Source organism: Humulus lupulus, chromosome 8 (genome assembly GCF_963169125.1).
Source record: "Humulus lupulus chromosome 8, drHumLupu1.1, whole genome shotgun sequence".
Taxonomy (NCBI): Eukaryota; Viridiplantae; Streptophyta; class Magnoliopsida; order Rosales; family Cannabaceae; genus Humulus; species Humulus lupulus.
In genome coordinates, this window is record NC_084800.1 from 4,255,544 (window position 1) to 4,278,943 (window position 23,400).

The following is a 23,400-nucleotide window of genomic DNA, read 5'->3' on the forward strand; positions in this document are numbered from 1 at the left end:
GTGCTGAAAGTTATGTCAAATTTGGCACAAAATAAAGCATGAGCCAAATTTAGCACAACAATTTATTTATTTTTTATTTACTATATTGCCACTAATTTTATTAATTAACAATTAATAACTACTTTTTTTTTACAATAAAAAATGAGAAAATGTTTACTTTTTGTATATTATCAATAAATATTAAATGAATTGTTGACTTTTTTTAATAAATTTGCATCTTGTACATTGAAGTACAATTGTAAATATTGAACCAAATATAATATTGACTCATTTTTTATGTTAAATTTGACACAAAATTTACATCTTACATTAGAGATGATTTAAGCATTAATTGACCATTTTGTCTTATATCAGGTATTTTTAACAAGTTCAAAGACAATTGAGGAAAGTTCCAGACTAGGCTAAGTAGTGAGACATATATGTTGTGCTCTTAATTGGTGTCTAATCAATTATATTATTAATACATGTGTTTAACATATATTTACTTAAGATGGTTAATGACTTAAGTTTTTCTTCATATATCTTGACTTTTGTAATTGCTATTTCGTATTAATGAGGTTGGTCATTCGAAAAGAAAGAAGAAATAGAATAATTATTTATATATTTAATTTTTAGTCGATTTATCTCGAAGCCATCTAGGTTAATTTTTTTTTTAAAAAAAAAACCCAAAATATGCCTATAATCTATTATTTAGGTAAGATTTGAAATTAATTAAGTTGGGTATTTTGAAATTTTTAAGAGTAGGTGATTAAAATGGTGTACAATTATATATCTCAGCAATTCATTCGATGAAATGTCTCTTGCTAAAATGCAACACGTTTTCCCTGGTTTGAGACATGCATAAGCTAAAATAACTTTTTATTTTTTATGGTTAAATTTTTGTGGAAAATTGTGTTTGGATAAAACAAATTAACAAACAAACAGAAAGTTGCCTGTTGAATAATTTGGAGCAAAGCATCTCATCATTAAGAACACACATATATATATATATACTAGATACAAAGCAACGTGCAATATGCATGTTTGTTTAGTTTTATTTATAAAATTTATTAATTATTTTTATTAAATTTATATCAATGTCATATAAATTTTAAATAAATATCATATTTTAATTAAATAATTTATTTATTTTTGTTTAAGTTTATATTTGTTCTAGTTTTTGAATTTGGGAAGAACAAGAATAAATCATATATTATATGTTTACTGTAATATTAAATATTATGCGTGTAATTTAAATTTAAGTTTCTTGCTACTTTTTAAAAAAAAAAACAAATTGTTGCTAATTCAGAGCAGATTATATTATATATTTAATATGATCTTATTCTAATAAGTGGGTTTAAGTTTAATTAAATTATATTTAAGTTATAAAACATATGATCTTATTATTTTTAAATAATTATCATTGTAAAATATCTCAAAAATATCATATTTTAATTTGTTTAATTATTTATTATTTTAAAATAATTATTATGGTATAATATTTCAAAAATATCCTATTTTAATTTTTTATTTATTTTATTTAAGTTTAAGTATTTACAAACTACCATTAAATATAAGAATATTCTGTTAAATATAAGAATATTCCGTTAAAGTTAACTTTAAAAAAAAATAAAAAACCGTTAAAACCAAGAATTTCCGTTATCTACACACTTATTATATAGAAGAGATATATTTATATATATATATATAATGTAAAATAGAAATATATAGCTCCAAAATATAAAGAAAAATGATTAAAAATGCACTTGAGATTGGAAAAGTTAAAATATCATTAAACTAATTCTGAAAATACGTATCATAAAAACTATATCTTGTAAAAATATGAGGTGCTCCTTATATTTCGTTTGTTCTTTTATATCACATATTTCGCCAAAAACTGATGATAATATTAATCTGAATTGGCCAATATTTTGCACATCACTATCATTGTGTCACGGTATGTACTGACGTTATGTTTGGAAACGTGTCTGTTCAAAAAAACAAAAAAGAATGATCAGAACCGGCCATTTCGATCTAATGAGTAGAAAAGAGTCAATCAAGACCAACCGAGCTCACCCAGACACCCCACATCGATCTAATAGATATATGTGGATCAGAGTTTGCCGCACTACATATGATAGCAGCACATTGAAAAACAAATAAGGGATCAGAGTTAGACCAACCATTCTTTTGTTTGTTGAAGCTTACAATGTAATTCATTTATTAATTTGCACACAGTACATATATATATATATATACAGATATCTCTGTACAATTTAATCTATTCCAGCAAATATATATATATATATAATAATTTAATCTAACACACTTTAGTTCTTCTCAAACTAAAGTAAGGTTTTTTTTTTTTTTCATAATATATTTCCTAAATGATTGAATGTGAAAATGACTTCTTTTTAAATATTTTTTTTTGTAAAATAATCTCTGTCTGAATTTTTCGATCAATTGTCTGAAAAATTTCGTCTGAAATGTGTCAGAAGTCAATTTGCAAAAAATTATAAAAATTATACGAGAGTGTAAAATAATTTTAAAAATAAGTCAATTTTCTAAGAGACCTCTACAAAATATGATATATAAGACCGTGTTAAATTTTAACGAGGATTTTTGTTTACAAAAGAAAAAGAGAGTCGAAGCATTTTTAAATTTTTTTTTTATATATTAATAAAGTTTATGAAAAATATTTAATTTAGGTTAAGAATATATATATATATATTTATATATATATATAATCTTTACTATTTAAATTATGTTTACCCTATTACACAAATCAACTTTTTAGGATTTTTGTTGGATGAGTCATGTGCATTTGAAGAGTCCAATATATAAAAATTTCATAACACTTTAATGTTATATGAGAATATAGATGTCGAGTTATAGTTGTGGAAATTTTTATAATTAATTAATTAAGAAAATGGGAAGATAGAAAAAAATTTAGTGGATATGTCTCACACAATAGCTTTCTTAATCTTATAATAAAGTAGCAAAACATACACATACGAGTTGATATTTAGGTACATAATAAACAGCTCATGAATGTAACAACGGCTTTAGCTATTCTTTGAACGGATATAAAGTCATAATTACAACAACCACACTCTAATTCTTTTAAAAAAGCATGTTTTTTTTTTTAACTAATAATCTATTTAATTGTTTCAGAGAGAAGTGATTTGATATAGTCCTCGAGGTCTGGAAGGCGATGATTATCATCATAGTGATACATTATTGGAACCATCCGAGCAGCATTAAGACAACCCTTTTTAAAGCACATTGGAAAGTGCTTTGAAGAGAAACACTCCTTATTGAGGCGTTCCCACTCATTTTTAATCATACTGATCACATGGTCTCTTGCTTCTTCCACCAAACAACCTTGGTGTTTTTTCATGTAGCATTCAACGTAGGACCCATCATGCCCATTTTGATTCTCATCCTGCGCTTATTGGTTATTGGTTAGGTAACATCTCATCATTTCACTATACAAAAATATGATGAATACGTACCAAATAATTAATCTAACAATTAACTTTCTAATGTTATTCTCTTGTGTGAATAAATTTTTTACTTGATGATGAAATGCTAAACGTACCTTAGCACGTGGCATATTGCAACCCGATACTAAATCGCATCAATATAGCAATATGCAGCCAGGTGTTGAGTGTCTTATATATAACATTGCTCGTATTATAAAGTTTGACGGGTGATTACTATTGGTGTTTTCTAATTGCTATTATTGTATTGTATCCGTTGATTGCGGTTTAATATATCTGCTAATCAATGATGAGGTTACCTTGGCACTTCCCAAGTCATCCCAAAGACGAAGGATTGCGGCTGTAGAAGACACAAGGCCTGGAATGTCGTCGAGTAAGTTTACAGCTTCCATGGATATACCTTGACCCAAGAGAAAGAACATATGAACAAGCACCACATGGACCCCTGAACTCACAATCGCGTTCTTCAAATACTCCTCTTCATTTGGTAACTTCCCAGAAGCAAACCACTGTGCTTCTAATAAGAACGCATTGCATAGTTTTCCCCACTTTTGAACAGTAACAAAAAAACAATATAAGCATATATATTACACGTACGTCAATACTACAAATCTGTTTAATATGCATGTTTATTTCATTGGCAAATTAATTGTAAATCTGATTTGTCTATACCGATTTTCTTAAGGAGTCAATGGGATTCCATCCATGTTTTCTGTACACCACGTGGCTAATTTCGTTGGTTATACCATCAAGTGCCTTGAAACATATTTTCAAGTAGTCTGGTAGCTGCTCTTTATTAGCGGTTATATCCCAACTGCAAAAGCGATCAACAGATTCAAGTTTTATAATACACACACTTTTTTATGCTTTAATTTATTATGGTATATATATGTTAACTAATTCAAGAAAAACAAATTGTGATGTGTCTGTACGTACTTATTAACTGCGTTTGTGAAAAGTGTGAGTTCGTCTAGTGTCCCATGAACATCAAAAATATCATCTATTATGTAGACAAGAGAAATGGGTTTCGTAAGTTCAATCCTCTCCTCAGACAAGTTTGGATCTGCTAGACTTGCCACTGTCCAGAGGTACCATTTTAATGGTTGGTCTCTTGCAAATTTCAACTCCTTAGCCAATCCAAGCTCTTTCCACCATCTGTTGAACAATGCAATCATAAATATTTGAAAAAAAAAAAACCTTTTTTCTCAGTTCACTATAGTTGAAAAGCCTCATGACTAAACACAAGAAATTCAATTTGGTACCATGTATGATTAAAATTATTGAAAATATCGAAACACAACAAAACTTAATTACTTGGAAACTTGAACAATTTCCATTCGGTGAATGGACTGAACTATTTTGAAGTCTGTTGTGGCCAGTTTCTGTAAAAGGGTCATCCAGCCTTGGTGTCTGGTGGCCGGGAATAAACTCTCCAAAAAGTTTGGAGCAGTAATCCTGGCCAAGGTTTTATGACATGGCTGCTCTAACGTTACTTGAATAGTCCGAGCTTCACTCGTATGATCATTAAGATTTGCCCATTCTTTTAGGTGCTGGCCACTGAAGACCTCAGCTTCCTCTAGCACGTGTTCTCCTTCTATTCTTACTTGGGAGGCTTCAAACAACTCTCTTAGTCCCTCTCTGTCTTCAGCCACTGAAGGATTGAAATTTCCCCTTTTGTCCTTCAGCTCGTTAAACACATCTGTATGCACAGCAATAATTTAATTGGTTAGTAGATTGGTATAAGGTTTTACACATGTATTATTTATAGTAAAATATGTATATATATAGTACCTGTAGAGACGTCATAGCCTCCTTGTCTCAGTAATCGAAAACGAAGAAAAACGTCGTAGAGGTAGTCTTGAACATTATTATTATTGTAAAAGCCATGGTTAACAACATCGTCATCACCACTACTGAAATTTAGATGTTCCCTTTCAAGGATAGCGTTAATCTCATCTTGGAAGTGGTAGTCAATGCCGAGTCTTAGCACAGCGTTGACCAAGTTCAAACCTTCTATGGAGTGTTGATGATCATAATCAGCTAAAATAATATTGTTCATTACGTTCTTGATCTCTTGTATATTGCGTGCATATTCCATGTAAAACTTGTCCTGAAATAATTAAGGGAAAGAGTTAATAAATAACATATATAATTAATGATCAGATATATATATATATATTTATATATATATATATGATTCGGCGAAAAACATGAATACGTAGTAGTATGGCAATATATGTGCAAAACTCAACTGTGAAACTTTGTAATCTATAGGGTTGCTTAGAGGGAGTTATTTCGCTAGTTTGGGTTTTTTCAGAAGCCATGAGGACACGAAGTTTAATAATACTAGAGAGAGAAGATATAATGAGATAGACGATAATATAATTGAAGTTATATCATACACATAGTGCTGTTTATATATAAAATATTACAATACATGTGTTTCTCGTTAGTCCTCCGCACCCGTTTGCAGAGACAAAAAATCATCCTCATCATGTGTGTGACCCACACACATATATATTCAAATTAATGTGAATAAGTTTCATTAATTATCCGTCGTTTCTAATTTAATCCTTGTTATTTTGTATTTATATGCTATTATGTTTGTATGATGAGAGAGGTGGGAGAGTACACTCACTTAAGTGTTTAGTGTCATCACTTCTTTTTTCTCGAAGTACACCTTTAATCATTTAAACATTATTATTCATATATTCAGCTAAGAAAAATATTATTCATATAATTAATAATAATAATTTGTTGGGATTCAAGTCTTTTGACATTTTTAATTAAGAAATATCATTTCTTTGATATGATCTTAGTTTCTTAGATGTTTTTTTAGTTAGTTTGATATATTAGTATCTTAATTATTGTAAAAGTATATATTATCACCATTTAAAAAAATTGTTAGATTTTACCCCTAAAAGAATAGAGTTAATTAGCGTATACTTTTTTCTTCATTAAAAAAAATATTTTTAGGCTTCTAATATAATAAAAGATCAAATGTGCTATTGAAGATTTATGAATTGAACTTTATATATTTATGAGAAATTGGTGAAAATGATATTTTTTTAAGTGATTTTGCACTCCGATCTACTTTTGATAATTACACTAAGGTAAAATTCAAGTCGAAAGATATTTTACTTTATGCACCAATGCAAAGGTTTCTATAGAGAGTGATTATTTAATCAAGTGGGGGAATATTATATTTTAATATAATGTTTGATTGATTAAATAAGTGTTACAAAAAGTGATTATTTAATCTAGTGGGGGAATGTTATATTATTTCATATAATATAATATTAGATTAAATAATGTGACAAAATGTGATTTGTCACACAAATGTGATTTGTCACACCTTGTAACATATTATTGAGAGTCACAAAATTGGATACATGTGTGTGCCCAAATGTGACATATTTTGGAGTTACAAAATCAGTTACAAATTTGTAACTCCCAAATATTACCCAATAATGTGTATATTATATGTTACACATTTGAGATTGGATTTCATACAGCCATTGTGAAATATGGCTGTTGGAGATATGATTTTAACCCCAATAATGTGTTTTGGGAGTTACAAAATCATTTGGGAGGGTTTGGAACCGTTTGGAAAAACAGCACATTTTCAAGTGCTGAAAATGGACTGTGGCCGCAGCCTGGGGGACAGAAAGCAATGGCCGTGGCCACTGATGTCCCTGGCTGCGGCCACAGGTGCATTTCAAGCAAAATTTTCATTTTTTTCCAAATGTGTTGAACGGTTCTAAAAACCCAAATAACTCACAAATCTCAATTTTAATTCCATATTAATCAAATTAAACATTGGTAACAGCCATGGGGGTTGGTGGAATTTGAAATCCAAATGGTATCTCATACTCTATAAATAGGAGCCTAATGTTCACTTGTATGACACACCATTTTCCATCCACAAAGCACTTGGCTGAAAAATACACCAAAAGGCTTGATAATTCATGAAAGCTATTTCCTAGAGAGATCCCTTAGTGCTTAGAGAATAGGAGGAAATAAGCTTTTGGACAAAGGTCTTGAACCTTGTTCAAGTTGGTGATCCCCACTACTCTACACTTTGGTTGTGTGAGAGTTTGTTTGTGTTTTCATTCTTTTGTTCCTCTTGTTCTTCTTATTTATTTGTATTATTATAGTATTGAGCTTGTAATCTTCTTCCTCTACATCTTATTTCTATTTACTTGTATTTTGAGCAATTGAGTTGTAATGTTTATTTAATCAATATTATCTTGTCCATTGTATTTTTGCATAGAGTTGTATTTGGTTTTTCCATATTTCCATTGAAGTATTAATATATATTCTCTAACAAAGTCACCTAAGCCCTTTGATACCTGAAAACATACAAAAACAAACGTAAAATAGAACAAAACATAACAAACACCTAATACTTTACTTGAAAAACACATAGATAAATGAGTCTAAAACTCAGAAGTGACAAGTGGCAATGCATGGTCAGTAAATGGAAAATTAATAGTCAATAAATGTATTGGCTCTTCGGAGTTGTGATATTACTGGTCATGAAAATTATTTATCTGGTTTGGAAGTGATTTGACCGACCAGGTAGAATTTTAGTCCGACCGGTAAAGATTTTTGACTGACCAGTAAAATGTTCTAGCCGACCAGTGGAGTATTTTGGCTGACCAGTCATTTGTTTTGCCCGACCAGTAAAGTTTTTTGCTAGACCAGAGATGTGTCATGCTAAACCAGAGATGTGTAATGCTAGACCAGAGGCGTGCTAGAGGAGTGCTTTGCCTATACCAATGAGAGGTGCTTGCCTATGTTGATTAGTGAGTTGTCTTGGCCGATCAGTCACTTCAGGGATTGATTTGGTTGGTCCACGGATCAGAATCGCAGAAGTTACCGTCTAATGACTCTTCAGTAAAACCTCAGTAACAGCTTCAACCCGAATCATTCTCAACTGCCACGGGAATCTTTCAGATATCCTGGAATAATAGCAATATTAATGTAATTTAAATTTATTTATATTTTATTAATTGAAGTCTTTTGGAAGAACGAAGGACCCGGTCAAAGGGATATATCTGATGTACGATCCATGAGCCTATAAATAAATGGCTCATGGCATCATAGAGGGGGGATCTGATCTTTTTAGACTGAGAAAAACTCTCTAGTTTTGAGACTTTGGGATTGTTACTTGGGGCATTCTTGGGGCATTTTCTGAGAGCTCAAAGAGATAAAGCTTGTATTCTCTAGAGAGAAACTCTGTATTTTTCTACTTACATTTAAGAAACTTAGTTGGCTCAAGTTCATCTGATCTTAAGTGTAGGCTAAATATATCACAACTCTAAGTGGATTAGGCTATTACCAATAAATTGGGGCTGAACCACCATAAAATTATTGGTGTCGTATTTTTCTATTAAAGGCTTATTGCCATTTTGACGTCTACTCGTCGTTGGCCAAAATCGTGGTCAACATAGAGTATTTTTCAAAATTTTGTTAAATCAAACCAAAGTACTATGCTAAGTTCGGTCATGCAAACATGATGTTGGAATATATTGCAAGTATTATAATATCTAAATATTAAAAGTAAATTGTTTTACACAGCGAGCAGTTACTGCTCGGATGTAATTCTCTGTTTAAAAGAAAAAGCTGACTGTGTAGCAAAGGTTATATTGTCTTGACACTACGAACCGAGGTCCATGTGCCCCAAAAAGTTAAATAAAAAAATTATGAAGCAGGAGGATCTTGAGGAGTTTGCTTGTCGACGGAGGCCTCAATTTCCTCATCTACGCCATTGATGCCCGTAGCCAACGAGATTTCGGGGGATGCTGGAACTCTCGCTTGCTCTTCCTCTTCAAGGCGAGCCAGCCACCTGTTTATCTCAGTCTGCCTCATACGCTCTGAGAGATAGCTGAAGTCCGCCTCGTGGTTATGCTTCTAGTTAACGTATAAAATCATCTGAAAGTGGCCCCCTTGTACCTCTCTAGGTTACTGGCATTGGTCTCCTCAAGCTCTTTGATGCGTTCCTCCAACCTCTTAGTCTCCTTTCTGCTGATGACCAGATCATCTTGAAGCTTAGAGGCTTCCTTAAAATTAATCAAAGAAGCCTCCTTGTACTTCTCTTTAGTTTCGATGGCTTTGATCAAAGTAGCCTGGTGCTGTTTCAGCTCTTCTGCCAACTTAGCCTTCTGTTCGAGCAGCTAAGCATTTTTCTTCTCGGCTGCCTCGAGCTGCTCGGTGTATTTTGCCTCAGCCATCTTAAGCTCCTCATTGTGTTTGGCCTCAGACGCTTTAAGCTCCTCAGAGTGTCTGTCCTCGGACGCCTTAAGCTGCTCGCCAAGTCTCTTCTCATATTGAGCAGCTAGGGCTCTTGAGCGGTGCCAACTAGGGCTCATGGTTAGAACTCCCTGCGATCAGCAAGAAGGTAAAACTATTAGTAGAAATAAAATGACAAGATAAACAAATAAAGCTCAGCAGGAAATGGAAACTTACGCTGAGTACTTCGTTCAGCGCACGGTTAATGATCTGGTCGACCTCCATGGAGTCGGTACCAATGATGGCCTCTCGGCTGTGTCGGTGCCTCAATAACTTAGTCAGCCTATCTTTGGCTGAACTAAGCACAATGTTTGTGAAAGCTTCTCCTGTCTGATCAGGAGGTGTCTGGTCAGTAGGGGCTGGAGGAGGTTGGTTAACATGCACTAGAGGATGTGTCTGGTCGACAGGGGCTGGCGGAGATGTTTGGTCGATGGGAGTTGGAGGAGGTGTTGTTTCCTTGGAAGGAGCTGGTGTTGGAGGATCTGCGGTCCGAGTCTTTTTTGTCGGAGGGTTGCTGCTGCTCTCTCCGCGGTTTTGCCTGCTCCCCTTTTTCTTGCTCGGAGGGTCAGCGGGTTCAGGTTCGCTTTACAATTCGAACATATCTTCAGCTGACATGACTGCAAAATAGAAGCGAACGGTCAGGCAATATAGATGAAGATTCTTACTAAATCAAGGAAATAAGATCAAAGAAATTACAAGTAAAATACCCGAGCTACAACTATTGGCCGCTACATTATTTATTGTACTATTGCTACACTCACTCACTGCCTTGAAGAAGTCTGAATTTAAATTAGACGTATATTTAAAGTTGCCGTCCCCGTCAAATAAATGACAGGGGATGGTTAAACTGTCTAAGAGCGAGAAGTCAGTACCGTTCTCATCTGAAGATTCACAATTAAGTAATGTTGAAAAAACAATTAATTAATTCAAATATAATTAAGTAAAATACAAATATAATAAAATTTTTATTAAATAATAATTAAGTAAAGAATTAAATACATTTGAGGAATAATTAAAAATAATCACAAAGTGCAATTAATATATAATTAAATAAATTAAAAATTATATTTTAATTAATGAATGAATAAATAAAACCAACAATTAATTAAATGATTTACGAAAAAATATAATTGCATAAGACATAATTGAACGATTCTTACATAATACATCATAATTTGTTGTTTTGAAAATAAGAGATCGTAATATATCATAAATATTTATTTTTTCAAAAGATATGATATTATTATTATCACTTAGTGATAATTTGTTCTCTTAATAATGAAGTTGAAGATGGCGAGCAACAAAAGCTGGATGAGTGCTAGGAATCGTTGGTCTCTGGAGTATAGAAATGGTGTTAAGGGGTTCATTGAGGTCGCTCAAAATGTGGTGCATGATCAGGATTTGACTTATTGTCTGTGCAAGAAATGTGGGAATATTAAGTTCCAGCCTATAAATGCAATTTTGATGCATTTATTCAACAATGACATCATACAGTCCTACAAAGTGTGGCATTACCATGGAGTGGCATTGCCGCCGCCAACATATGTGGTACGAGATCGGAATAGAGATGAGGTAGCGAATATCCTGGAGGATGTTTACGCTGAAGATGACACTCCTGCTGGAAACTATAATGATCCTCCCCAAGATGATGCTCAACATCGCGACAAGTATGACAATTTATTCAAGGAGATGTCAAGTGAACTGTTCCCGAGTTGCAAAAAGTATTCCACGTTGAACTTCTTGGTGAAGCTGATGCATTTGAAAGTTATTAACGAGTGCATCAACCTTTGATTTGATGGTTTGCTGGAATTGTTAGTCGATGCTATGCTTGACGGAGACACTTTTACCTATTCAGATATGAATTTTCATGACCAAATTAACTTTAGCCCATTTGCTCCCTGATACAGAAACAAAATTAATTACATTCTTTTCTAATCACTGGTTTGCAATCATTAATAATAGGATGTTGACAAATAGATAATAAAGTTATACTTTATATATTGTTATATTAAAAACTTCTAAGTTAGGCTTTCAAATAATGTTATATTGGAATGTGATATATGTTTTTTATTGTGCAAACTGAGATGACCAAGCACCGAGCATTGTAGAGTACGACCTCTATATCATCTGCTATTTTTTGTGTCGGCGATAATGTTGACAGTCAGTTCCCGCCTGATATAGACATTGTCACGGATGTCCTTGGGCCCCGCTCTCATTATAAGAAAGGGTTTGGGGGGTTGCCTAGGTTGAGGGCAATTGGCGTAAAGATGACAACTTCTTCATTAACTTCTCAAATGTTCGGGCAATTGCCACCTGAAGTGGACACCATTTTACAGGAAAATCAGAACCTAAAGAAATATACGACTAAATTTGAGAGTCGTCAACGACGTCAAGAGGCACTGCTCACTGCTTTGTTGAAGCAAGTTGGTGTATTAACTTCTGGTTTTACCGTCGACTTACCAGAAGAGGATCTGGACGAAGACGATGGTCCAGGTGACGATGATGGTCACAAGGGTGGTGATGATGAGGAGGACAGTAAACATTTGTAGAACTTTTTTTATTTATTTAAAGTTTAATTAATTAGAGATTCATTTTACTAAACTTTTTCATGTTTAGTAGAGACAATAAATATTAATAGTTATAAAATAATTTTTATTTATTTATAAAATCTTAACTTTTATTTTATTTCTAATTAAATAATATTACGAAAAAATTAAATAATTATTAATATATTAAAATCAAATTTTATTAATTAATATTAATTTATTGAAAATAAAATTAGTAATATTATTTAAAAAAATACTTTTACTGGCTCAAAATTACGTTGGCAAAAGTCTCTACCTTTACCGTCACAAAAACGCGCCACTAAAAAACCTACGATTACCGGCGCAAAATAGTGTCACCAAAGATATCCACCTTTGCCGGCACAATGTTGCGTCACTAAAAGCAATACTTGCCGACACAATTTTGCGCCGCTAAAAGTGTTTTTCACAATTCCGCGGCATTTTTTTTTGTTAGCGCATCCCTATTTTTCCGGTGCAGTTTTGTGTCGATAAAAGATACCTTTACCGGCTCAGTACGTTTCGCGTAAGAAAAAGTGCCATTATCGACAGATGTTCGCCGTCACGTTTCGTCGGCGGAAAAGCGCATCAGGAAAGCCCGAATGGCTTTTGTCGGTGCAAAACGTGACTTTTGCTGGCGCAAAATCGCGTTGACAAAAGTCTCATATTTTTTGTAGTGTTAAGACGTTTACGACAATGCCCAGAATTGTGCAAGCAGACTATCATCCCCGTCGTCCCTAGGATAAAACAACCTAGTAGAACACTGTATTGGACCCCCACTGCACTGTAGAGAACCGTCGAATACAACACCCTAAAAACTATTGCTTGGAATCAATCATGAAAAATAAAAACCAATTTTTTTTTTCTGGTGTGAAAATGAGATGTATTTTACCTCATGAAATCCATCGCACTATATCGAAGAAGTGGGCAGAAGATAATAATAAATAAATTTTCTCCAAAAAAATAAGGTGCACACCACACCAACCAGTTCTGCTCGGCTCAGTCGGATGGACAGTGGTAGCGGCGCGCGTGTAGTGTTCAAATGAGCCTCTGTATAACTCCTCCCTCTTCCACAAAAATGGGTACCCTTTGGGGCCTTGGGGCACAACCCAAGACCCATGTCCATACTTCTCTGGATTGATATCTGGGGAGGAAGATTCTTTGTCTATATAATCTCTCAGACTAGAAAATATTGTCTATATTCCTTGCATAATGATCAACAAACCAACAAATATCAAAGTCAAACAAACATTAGTGAAGTTCCAAATATGGGAATTGACAAGAATATCATTACAGTCCATTAGTGAAGTTCCAAATATGGGAATTGAGAAGAATATCATTACAGTCCACTAAAATCTATTGCATACTTATTCTGCTCTTCTTTAAGAAGACAACTTTAGCAAATAAACCAATGATTCTATGATGAGAGAATTGGTGGTGGGACCAGAGTTTATTTTCATGTGGCTACGAGTTCTTCAATTGAGCTATCATAGTGCTCTTCCAAACATTATCTTGAGCAAAGGCCTTCTTTTTCAAATGTTTTTATGATACTCTACAAGCCATCATGTCTTTTTTTTTTTGCAACCGACGGTATATTAATAACAAAGTCTCGTTGCCATAAATATATATAATTATATTTATTAAATTTGTATTTTCAAATAAATTTTAAATAAATAAATAAATAATATCATATATAAAAAAATGACATAAATATATTAAATGAAAATTGAACCACAACACTATTTATAATTTTTTAAATATATATATATATATAATATGATAATTTTTCAAACATAATAATTTTTTAATAAAAATTAAGATTATGTATTATATATTAATATTATAATGATATTTTATAATATTTAAATATATTAATATATGTTGACCATCGATTTGACCAATGACACAGAGTCAAAATAACGACAAAGAATGAAAAGACAATTAATAAGAGAATCAAATGGGAAGAAAATGACACAAGTAGTTTATAATGGTTCGGTCCCAACTGTGTGGTAATAACCTACATCCACTTGATGTTGAATCCCAATGTCGTGATCAAAGAACTAGGGTTCTTGAGTTTCACAAGCCTTAGGAGAATTACAACTTTCGGGTGTATAACCACACTATGCTCTCTCTCCAAGTATTCAGATTCCAGGTTCAAAAGTCCTTCCCTTGAGCCCTCTCATTCATATTTATAGGCTCAAGGAGGGTTACACGAGTCAATGAGCCTTAATTATCCTTAATATCAGCGTATCAAGGCTATAAAGAGAAAATATCATCAGTGTAGTTATTACAAGATTGCGTATCTTAAAGGAAATAAATTGAAGCATGCGACCAGACAGGTCGCATCTAAAAGCGAGATCTGATGAAGCAATAAACATCTGGTCGATAGGCGAACAACATCCCTTTACTTTAACGATGCCACGTGTCAACCACGTGTAATGAATTCTTGCCACGCCATCAGGAGCTATTTTTGGGTAAACATTTGCCCCCAAGTTTATTTTACTACGACTAGCATAAAGTAAACTTAGGAGACTGACCCCTCACATACCCCACCAAATCTGTCAGTGCCGTCCATGCCTTCTCAAAAAAAGCAACCAATCACGTCTTTCCAGTTTCCCAAAAGTTGTCTGACAGCTATTGCGTTTCCCCATGCTTCGAAAAGTTACCCGAAATGATTACCTAGGTAACTGCTCCTCGTATAATATAAATAATACCTTAGAAGCCATTTTTACTTTTTACATTTTCCTCTATCTTCAAGAAAATCGAAGAACAAGGTGCACAACTTTCAGAAACTCAGACGATTCTTGGTGATCTACGAAGCTCCTGCCCAGCCAACTCGACTTAGCGTCTTAGAAATCTACCCCATCTTTTATATAAGTAATTTCCTCAACCTTTTTAGTTGCTGGTATGCCATGCAATATTCACCTCATCTCCATTTTAGACTTTGAGTTTCTGAGTTCTTGAATATTCTTAACTGTTTTTGTAAAAAATTGTTTCGGGATAAACGGGCACGCAGACTTAAGCTTGAAATAAAATTTGGTAGGGGTTAAGGATTAGCTTGGTAGTTAGGATCGTGAATTTAGGGCATAAGATCGAAGTAAAAATTCAATTTTTAAGCTTGTAGAAAAACGAGGTTTTTCCCGCCCTTTCAGAGTCGAAAAAGTTTTTCCTAATTTTTTTTTTACTTTTGCTTTTTGATCCTTTTTCCAAACTGCTCGTATGAAACATAGTGTTTTTCCCAGAATGTAGTTGGTCGTATAAAAGCTTAACTTTTATACGCGAGCAACATTATTCCAACTTGTATGCCCTAAATATCCACGGGTTATTAGCGAGCTGGAAAATGGCATAATTCTATCAGCCACGTGGAAGCCACCTACCCGGAGCTGCTATTACAAGTCTCAACCTCTTTAGCTCGAGATGGCCAAAGGTTTAGTAAGATTACTAAGGCATCAGGTCAGCAGTGCGGACACTACGAGCTGAGACTACATCAAGCTCGGGGTACGAGCTTGAGTTGACACCTTCGACCCTTTATAAAGTCAACCACGCAATGTAAACGTGCATATATCATAAATCATGTGTCTGCTCCATTCCTGAATTCTCGGACACGCAGCATAAACGTGCGTGTTTAGGCACCCCACGACTGGTTTGGGCCATGCGGCCCATTATCCCCCTTACCTATTGATTAGACCACACTTCATTGTCAGGTTTTAGGAATTAATCATGAATGTCGCAGAATTGACATGATGGGTAAGAAGGTCATGGGATGACCTCCTTTGCCAACACCCAGGTGTCCTTTCCCTATAAATATGGAGACCCTGGGAGTTGCAAAGGGTTGGCTTCTAATTTGTAAAGAAATACCCTGTAAGGAATATCAGAGAGATATCAATAATATTGGCTGGTGGACTAGAAGGATTTTAACCTTTGAACCACCTAAAAAACTATTCGAGTTATAATCTTCCTTTGACATCATTCATCTGTTCCGGTTCATAATTTAGCACTAATCCCTCTCCTTATTCATATAATTATTTGTTGACAAAGAACCGCGTCAACATAACTCTTAACACAAGTTTTTAGGCTGTAGATTCTCATCTCCCCTTCTTTGTTCGCAGATTTTCATGCAAGACTCGTGGGGAGGTGAGAGGCCAATAGACGACGACCTGCTCGCTCAACAGCTTGAGGATGAAGAACAGTCGTTGCTACTCGTACCAGAAATCCCTTTTTCTCGAATTCCACCCAACAGATCTCCTTCCAGTTCGTCAAAAATGGGTAGAGTAAAATCCACTACCCAGAAAAAGAAACCCTCAAAACCTTCTGAAAATTAGCCCGCTCCTCGGGCTGAAACTCCCTCGACCAGTGGTAGGGCTGAAACCACTGATTCTGAGATTCAAACACAGGCCCACCTCCGCAACACCATTCGACCAGATGTCTCTTCATCCTTACTTCCAAGGAGTGGCCAATTATTTCGAGGTCGCTCCTTTCCAAATAACCCCGAACAGGTATAGAATGCTTTCAGCACTCTATATCCTTTACAGCCATACAAAATGGCCTGTCCCTTCTCCTCATGAGATTAACTACCTGTTCGATCTCAAGTCCAACCCCAATCAAGAAAATACGGGGTTTTTCCATTTTTGCCACCAGGAGTCGACCCGCACCTTCCTGAGTGGGACTACCTACAAGTCTAATGTAGGAAAGTACCACCAAGAGTACTTTTTAACCATTGACCTGGTCGCCAACAACCTAGCTTTCACCTAAGGATGTAACTTATTTGTTTTCTTGGTCGCTTATTTTCCTTGTATTTTATCTGCATTCTTCTTAGGAAATTAGCAGATTTCAGGTCCATGGCTGTGACTGGCTCCTACTCCAGAAATGGAGGTTCGAGCAGCATTACTGGCCAGCATGAGTGACGTAGAGAAAATCGTCAAATAGTTGGTCACTGAAGCCAACCTAAGCCTGGTTGGGCTTCTAGCACCTCACCAGGATGTGAGGGAGTCGATAGCGGGGAATGCGACTGGCAGAGAAATTCCCGAGCAGCACCCAGACGTGTTGCAACCTCAAAGGAGAAGACCAACTGGAGTGACAATCAGGGAACCCTCCAGTTCCCCGCGCCCATCAACGAGTCTTCTAATGAGAACGACATTGTCTTCTCATTCTTAGATAGTTTGCCCATTCCATGTCATTTATTTGAAGGGGACGGAAACTTTAAGTATACTCCAAATTTAAATTTAGATTTCTTCCAGGCAGTGAGTGAGTGTAGCAGTAGTTCAGTAAGTAATGTAGCGACCAGTAGTTATAGCATGGGTACTTTACTTATAATTTCCTTGCCTTTACTTTCAGTTCCATCTATGCTTATTGTCTAACTGCTCGTGATGTTTTCTTACTTGCAGGCATGTCGTTTGAAGATATGTTCGATCACTACACCGCTGCTGCTACTCCCTCGAGCAGGAAGAAAGACAACAAGAGGGTCCGCAGAGAAAGTAACACACTACAAGAAAATGGGGGTATTTACCTACCAATTGTAAGTGTAGGTAAAACTAGCCTAATGGTATGTAATATAGTTTACCTACCAATATTGAATTGGTAGAGACTGGTAGGTAAAGGTTAGTGGGGAAAGAGTCTTTACCTACACTTATTAATACTGGTAGGTAAAAGAATCAGTAGACCCCACTAAGTTATAAATCAATTGATGAGTCATCAGATGACATGTTTGATGACGTGTCATCCTATGTGTCTGTTGACATGGTTTCCATAGTAGCATACACGTGGCATACGTCAATACCGCCACTTGGAATCTTGTGGCTGCTCCACATGTCAAACAAGAATTTTTCCACGTGTCTTGATAATTAGTACATATGTCATCATTTGATAGAGACCACGTGGCATCATTTTATTGGTCTACGTGGCACAATATCATTGGACCACGTGGGGTCATTTTATTAGCCCACATAGCATGATTTTATTGGTCTATTACACAATTTATATTTTGGTCAAATTTAATAGTTATGTGTAGATAAAAGATATTACAGTTATTTACAAATGTTCTATATTATAAATAAACTAGAAAAAAACCATACAATAATAAAATGTTTAATGCTAAAATTCTTTATAGTGTTCAATACTATAATAAGTCATAAAGTTATCCTTTTAAGGTTACCCTACCAAAATAAAAATAAAAACTTTATAAAGTTCATTCCTTAGTAAATTAATGTAAATAAACTAAGAATCATCTTGTGACTCCCGAACTGAAAAAGATGGCGACTCTCTTAAATTTGCATCTGAAGCTTGGTCTGTTGGAGGTGGTGGAGGCGGTGCCATAAAAAATGCTACCTTAAATTCAGGAGAACACCAACGATCACACAAAATCATCCAATCTTCTTGCTGTTCTTCTTTTAAGTCTGGATGACGTTTGCTCTTGGTCATCTCAAGATCATTTTCTCCTCCAATTTCTTTGAAATATAAGTGCAGCTTCTACTTATGACCCTTCCAAGCTTTTCTCATTTGCTCATCAATGCATTTTTTAAACAAAAAAAATAATTAGTAAATAAATATTTACAAATGTTAAGAAACTAACTATGAATTAAGAATCTGGATGTGTCTATATATTAATATGGATGTCTATATATTTATACAGTAAACGAGACAAATATGCCAAATATGTAAAGCTCACATAAAACGTGTGGTTTGTATTGGCATATAAATTTTTACATATATAAATGTGTAAGTATGTTATTAGATAAAATCAGAGCTTTTATACAAGATCACCATATGTGCTACGGTGCTAGTCAACTGAAATAAACAAGTCTAAAAAATTTCACCAGATGTCAAATATGTATGTCTCATACCCCTAATTTAAATAATGAAACATTAAAGAAAGACTCTCATAGTTTGACACAACATTGAATTATAGTGAAATTGCATACACCTAATTTATAATTGCAACTAAAAATATATTACTAAATTGTTTGAAATTAAAATCCAATTAATAATACATTCACATCCTAATATCAGTAAAGATAACATAAAGAATGAATTTTTACCACACCCAAGAACTGTATAATTATAACAACCAGAACAAAAGGACTTGCTTTGTCAATACATAACATCAAAATACATAAAATACTGAAATATGATTCTAATATTTTGAAACACAATAAAGAAAATTAAATTATTGAACAGAATGTGCACCAGTGAATCTTAAACAATGAAATTGAGACAAAGAACCATCTTTTCATTTCAAGAGCATTCAATGGGTAATAATCAAATGCAAGAATTACAAAATGGAACACTAATATAATAAATACCTAAAAATCTAAATGGTAGTTTGCCATTGATTTCCCTTCTTCAAACATCTTAAAAGATGAGTAAGTTCCAGAAACTAACGGCCCAACAACATATGCATAATTGTAATCAACGAAAAGTGTATCGATCACAATACTTGTATCATCACACACACTCAAAAAGACATGGAAAAAATATATATGACAGTTAGAAGCAATAAACACATGCAGAAGAATATCTTCATGTTGAAAACAAGAGAATCATAGAGTGGCAGCACAACATAGCTTGCAAACCTGAAATTTAAGATCATTGTTCTGAGCTAATGTATTAGCAAGCATACGACTTTGCTCCATAGCAGCTAAGTTTGCAACATTTACCCCTCTCACATGATCCATTGATGTCAATTGAGACTGCTCCTGTGAACAAAATTAATAGCCAATAATATTGCTATTATAAATAAATAAACCGCCTAATAATGTTTTTTGAAGTTACCTGAAAAATGATATGTAAATGGTCATAAGTTTTTTAATAAAACTTTCACTGGACTTTAATAATAATGGTAAAGATTTCCGATTTTTTTAAAGGACTATCATTAATTGGATTAAACATTAGCATGTTCAAAATCTTTACCAATCTAATTAAACTACCTCATAATTGTAACAGCAAATGCATAAAATAAATTTTAATTTCTAGAAATATTACTTATCATAAGTCTCTTGGATATACATTTCTCTATCGTGGCTTTTCTCTTAGTGGTTGTAGCATACTCATCGTTCCATTGTAAGTTCTTAAATGATTATATCACACAAAGACATCGGCAGTCAAAAGATCTACCCCAAAACTTGAGTAATCTACAATGATGAAGAAAAATAATATAAGTCATTCACCACAGAAAAACTCAATGCATATATATGATTTTAATAAATAATGGCATTTGAATTTCAAAACCTTCGAAATCCCTATAAAGAAGAGGACATCATCAGGCAAAAGGAAATAAAATCAAAAGATATATATCTATATTAGTTCCAAAATATTTTTCTACTTACCATTAGGGATTAGAGATTCGAGTGACCTCTATAACATCATGTAATAGAAGAGTACTGAATGATTTTTCATAAAGGTAAGTATATTACTTATATTACATATATATATATAATCCAAACAGAAAGAACAAGATTTTATATATTAAGCATAATAAGAACAAGACCCCATGATATATTATTAGTTCTGCCTCTTTATTGTCATTATGGGCATCTCATTTAAAAGGCGGTGCCAGAGGGTGTTCTTTTTTTGGACTGTAGATTGAGTGATGTTGTACATCCATCAAGATATACAATAAATACAAAACAGGAAGTAAATAGAAAGATCCAAGTAACTTAGATACTTACTCAATCTTCTTTGTTGAAGGAATGCAAGTATTGGGATCAACATTTTTCATTCCTCTGTTCCTCCTTTTCTTTGCTTTTATAACATCCCAAAGAGCTTTTTAGTTGAGGTACTTTATTCTTCCTTTTCTCAGTGGTCTGTGTATGACCATTAACATAACATGGCCCGAGAGCCTCATAATTACCTCTACCTTTAATTCAAAACACAAAATTCACACATAAGTTCTTGAATCAAAAAATTAAATAAAAAAGGTAGTGTAACAAAATTATACTCCAAAAAAGCTCGTGTATACACATCAAATACAACAAATCTATACCAACTCCAAGATAGATAAACTAAAATTATCTTGGATTAACCATGAAAAATGAGAAAAGTAATTATTTAAGAGCTAACAAATTTTAGTTCAGAAAGACTAACAGTAAATCTAGACCCAGATCATATACTTTACCAATAAAAAACATTATGTATAAACATAGTGTAAGGTTATAGTGACACAAAGCAAAAGAAAATATTTTGCAATTTTACAAACAAATGTGATTGATTTTTTGCATTTTTACAAACAAAAAGCAGAGATTTCAGTATATAATTATCACATATTAACCAATAACCTATCAAGCAAATAAAAAATGGCTTAGTGAACCATGAGTTCATGACCCCAAAGTCTACATTGGATTTTTTGAAGTAAGAAAAATTACCCTTTTTTTGTCTCGTCATCTTTTCCCATAAGTAGTTCCCTAACACAACTTTCTTTGTCTAGCAAGCCATCAACCCTGAATCAGTATAAGAAATTAAGTCTATGTCAAGATTCATATCATACATGAATAAACAACTCCATTTTCCATTTAGTACATCAGCTTTTACGAAACAACATCTCAGTATATGTATGTATGCGCAAATAAACAAAATAGAAAAATAAAATGACTCATATATCACTATGTAATTGTGATTGAGTTGAAGTCATGGTATGAATATGAAACATAAAAGACTTCCATTTATTCATTTCTCTACTCTATACTTTCTGATGTGAATTGTCATTTGAAATGAGCTATTTAGCCACTACATAAATGCAAGAATAGCTTCAAAAAACATAAATAACATATATATAATGTAATATAAGTAATTAAAGTTCCCATCCCGAAACTTATTTGCTCTATGCATTTCCATTAAATCCTATTATTGGAAAGAGAGAACAATCAAGATCTAACAAATGTATTAAAGAAAAATAAGTAGGAAAAATTACACAAAAATATACTACATTTACTAATAGTTTGAGAACCCATACCTTCATATTCTGCACCAATAAGCAACAAAAAATTATGTTAACTATAGAGAATGATTCACAAAGCTCAACATCAATTATCACGTTCTTTTTTGCTCCAAACACCGTAAAATCAATTCAATCCCTAATTTAAACAAATAATCACAATACTATTGTTATTTAAATATACATGAGACAAAAATTGCAGAAATTGAAATTAATGGAGCAACATATTACCTCAATATTGAGAGGTGAATGGTGAGGTTGAGGAACGGGGGAGGGAGGCCAGAAAGACGACAAGGGAATAAGCGTCTAGGAAAGAAGAACAATACCCAGATCCAAAATTTATTAAAAGTCATAATCATATTAAAAAATCCGCATATAATAACTGAATTGAAAGACAAAAACCACCCAGATTCAAGAAACATATACTATGAAGGAAACCCATAAGATTATTAAACATACAGTGATTAAAATACCCCATACTAAGATTGTGACTACCATAAACCAACCAACAACAACCAAAAAATAAATAAATAAAAAATCTGAGAGGAAAAATACCAGACCTCACCTCCACCGTGCGCTGAGGAGATATGATAGTGTACCAGCATTGGCGTCGTAGAGGTGTAGTTCGTGGGTATCAGCGCTCGCATCGGCGTCGTTTGGAGGACGGATCGGTGAGAGAGGAGAGAGAGTGAGTCACAGAGAGAGGAGATGAGAGAGGACACGGACATGAAAATAGAAGAGGGAAAAAGGAGGGAAATGGGAAAAAGAAAGGAAGGTGGGGGAAAATATTAGAGGCTGAATTTTTTTATGCTCTTTTACAATTTTAGGACTGCTTTGAGAGTCTTAATACTAAAAGACTTTTAGGACTCGCACTTTAAAAGTCACAATTACTAATTTTTCAGCCCAAGTGTTTATAGGACTTTGTGAGTCCTTAAAGAGTATTAAGGACTCTCAAAGCAAGTCCTTAAAATTGTTAAGTAAAACACTCATTTTTTAGCCCAGATTTTTTTAGGACACTCATTGTGAGTCCTAAATTATGTTTTTTTAGGACTCTTAATGAGTGTCCTAAAAACTCCATAAATATTTTTAAGGACTTGCATTTATGTGTGTGTCCTAAAAAAGTGTCCCATAAATGATA

At 33.6% G+C, this 23,400-nt stretch overlaps 1 protein-coding gene and 2 long non-coding RNA genes across 3 annotated transcripts; all 3 read right to left on the reverse strand.

The window, feature by feature from the left end:
- Positions 1–3,113: 3,113 nt before the first annotated feature.
- LOC133794233 ((3S,6E)-nerolidol synthase 1-like) lies at positions 3,114–5,865 on the reverse strand. Its single transcript, XM_062231449.1, has 7 exons — positions 5,735–5,865; positions 5,274–5,592; positions 4,797–5,181; positions 4,419–4,637; positions 4,155–4,296; positions 3,782–4,030; positions 3,114–3,424 (listed from the first exon to the last, which is right to left on the reverse strand). Exons 1-7 carry the CDS (start codon positions 5,804–5,806, stop codon positions 3,137–3,139), a joined length of 1,674 nt encoding a protein of 557 aa, XP_062087433.1. The 5' UTR covers positions 5,807–5,865; the 3' UTR covers positions 3,114–3,136.
- A 12,545-nt stretch (positions 5,866–18,410) lies between these two features.
- On the reverse strand, positions 18,411–21,229 carry LOC133794234 (uncharacterized). Its single transcript, XR_009875143.1, has 3 exons — positions 21,001–21,229; positions 20,315–20,463; positions 18,411–20,104 (listed from the first exon to the last, which is right to left on the reverse strand). It is a non-coding gene; the product is annotated as an uncharacterized LOC133794234 (long non-coding RNA).
- Positions 21,230–21,482: 253 nt separating this feature from the next.
- Positions 21,483–22,918, reverse strand: LOC133794236 (uncharacterized). Its single transcript, XR_009875144.1, has 3 exons — positions 22,818–22,918; positions 22,494–22,568; positions 21,483–22,401 (listed from the first exon to the last, which is right to left on the reverse strand). It is a non-coding gene; the product is annotated as an uncharacterized LOC133794236 (long non-coding RNA).
- Positions 22,919–23,400: the final 482 nt, after the last annotated feature.

Bases quoted from the DNA above. Each gene is read 5' to 3' on its own strand.
- LOC133794233 (XM_062231449.1), bottom strand. From the start codon at position 5,806: ATGGCTTCTGAAAAAACCCAAACTAGCGAAATAACTCCCTCTAAGCAA. The intron at 4,638-4,796 runs GTAATTAAGTTT...ATTGTTCAACAG, and splicing joins GAAATTGTTCAAGTTTCCAA to ATGGTGGAAAGAGCTTGGAT. The intron at 3,425-3,781 runs GTAACCTCATCA...CAATAAGCGCAG, and splicing joins ATGACTTGGGAAGTGCCAAG to GATGAGAATCAAAATGGGCA.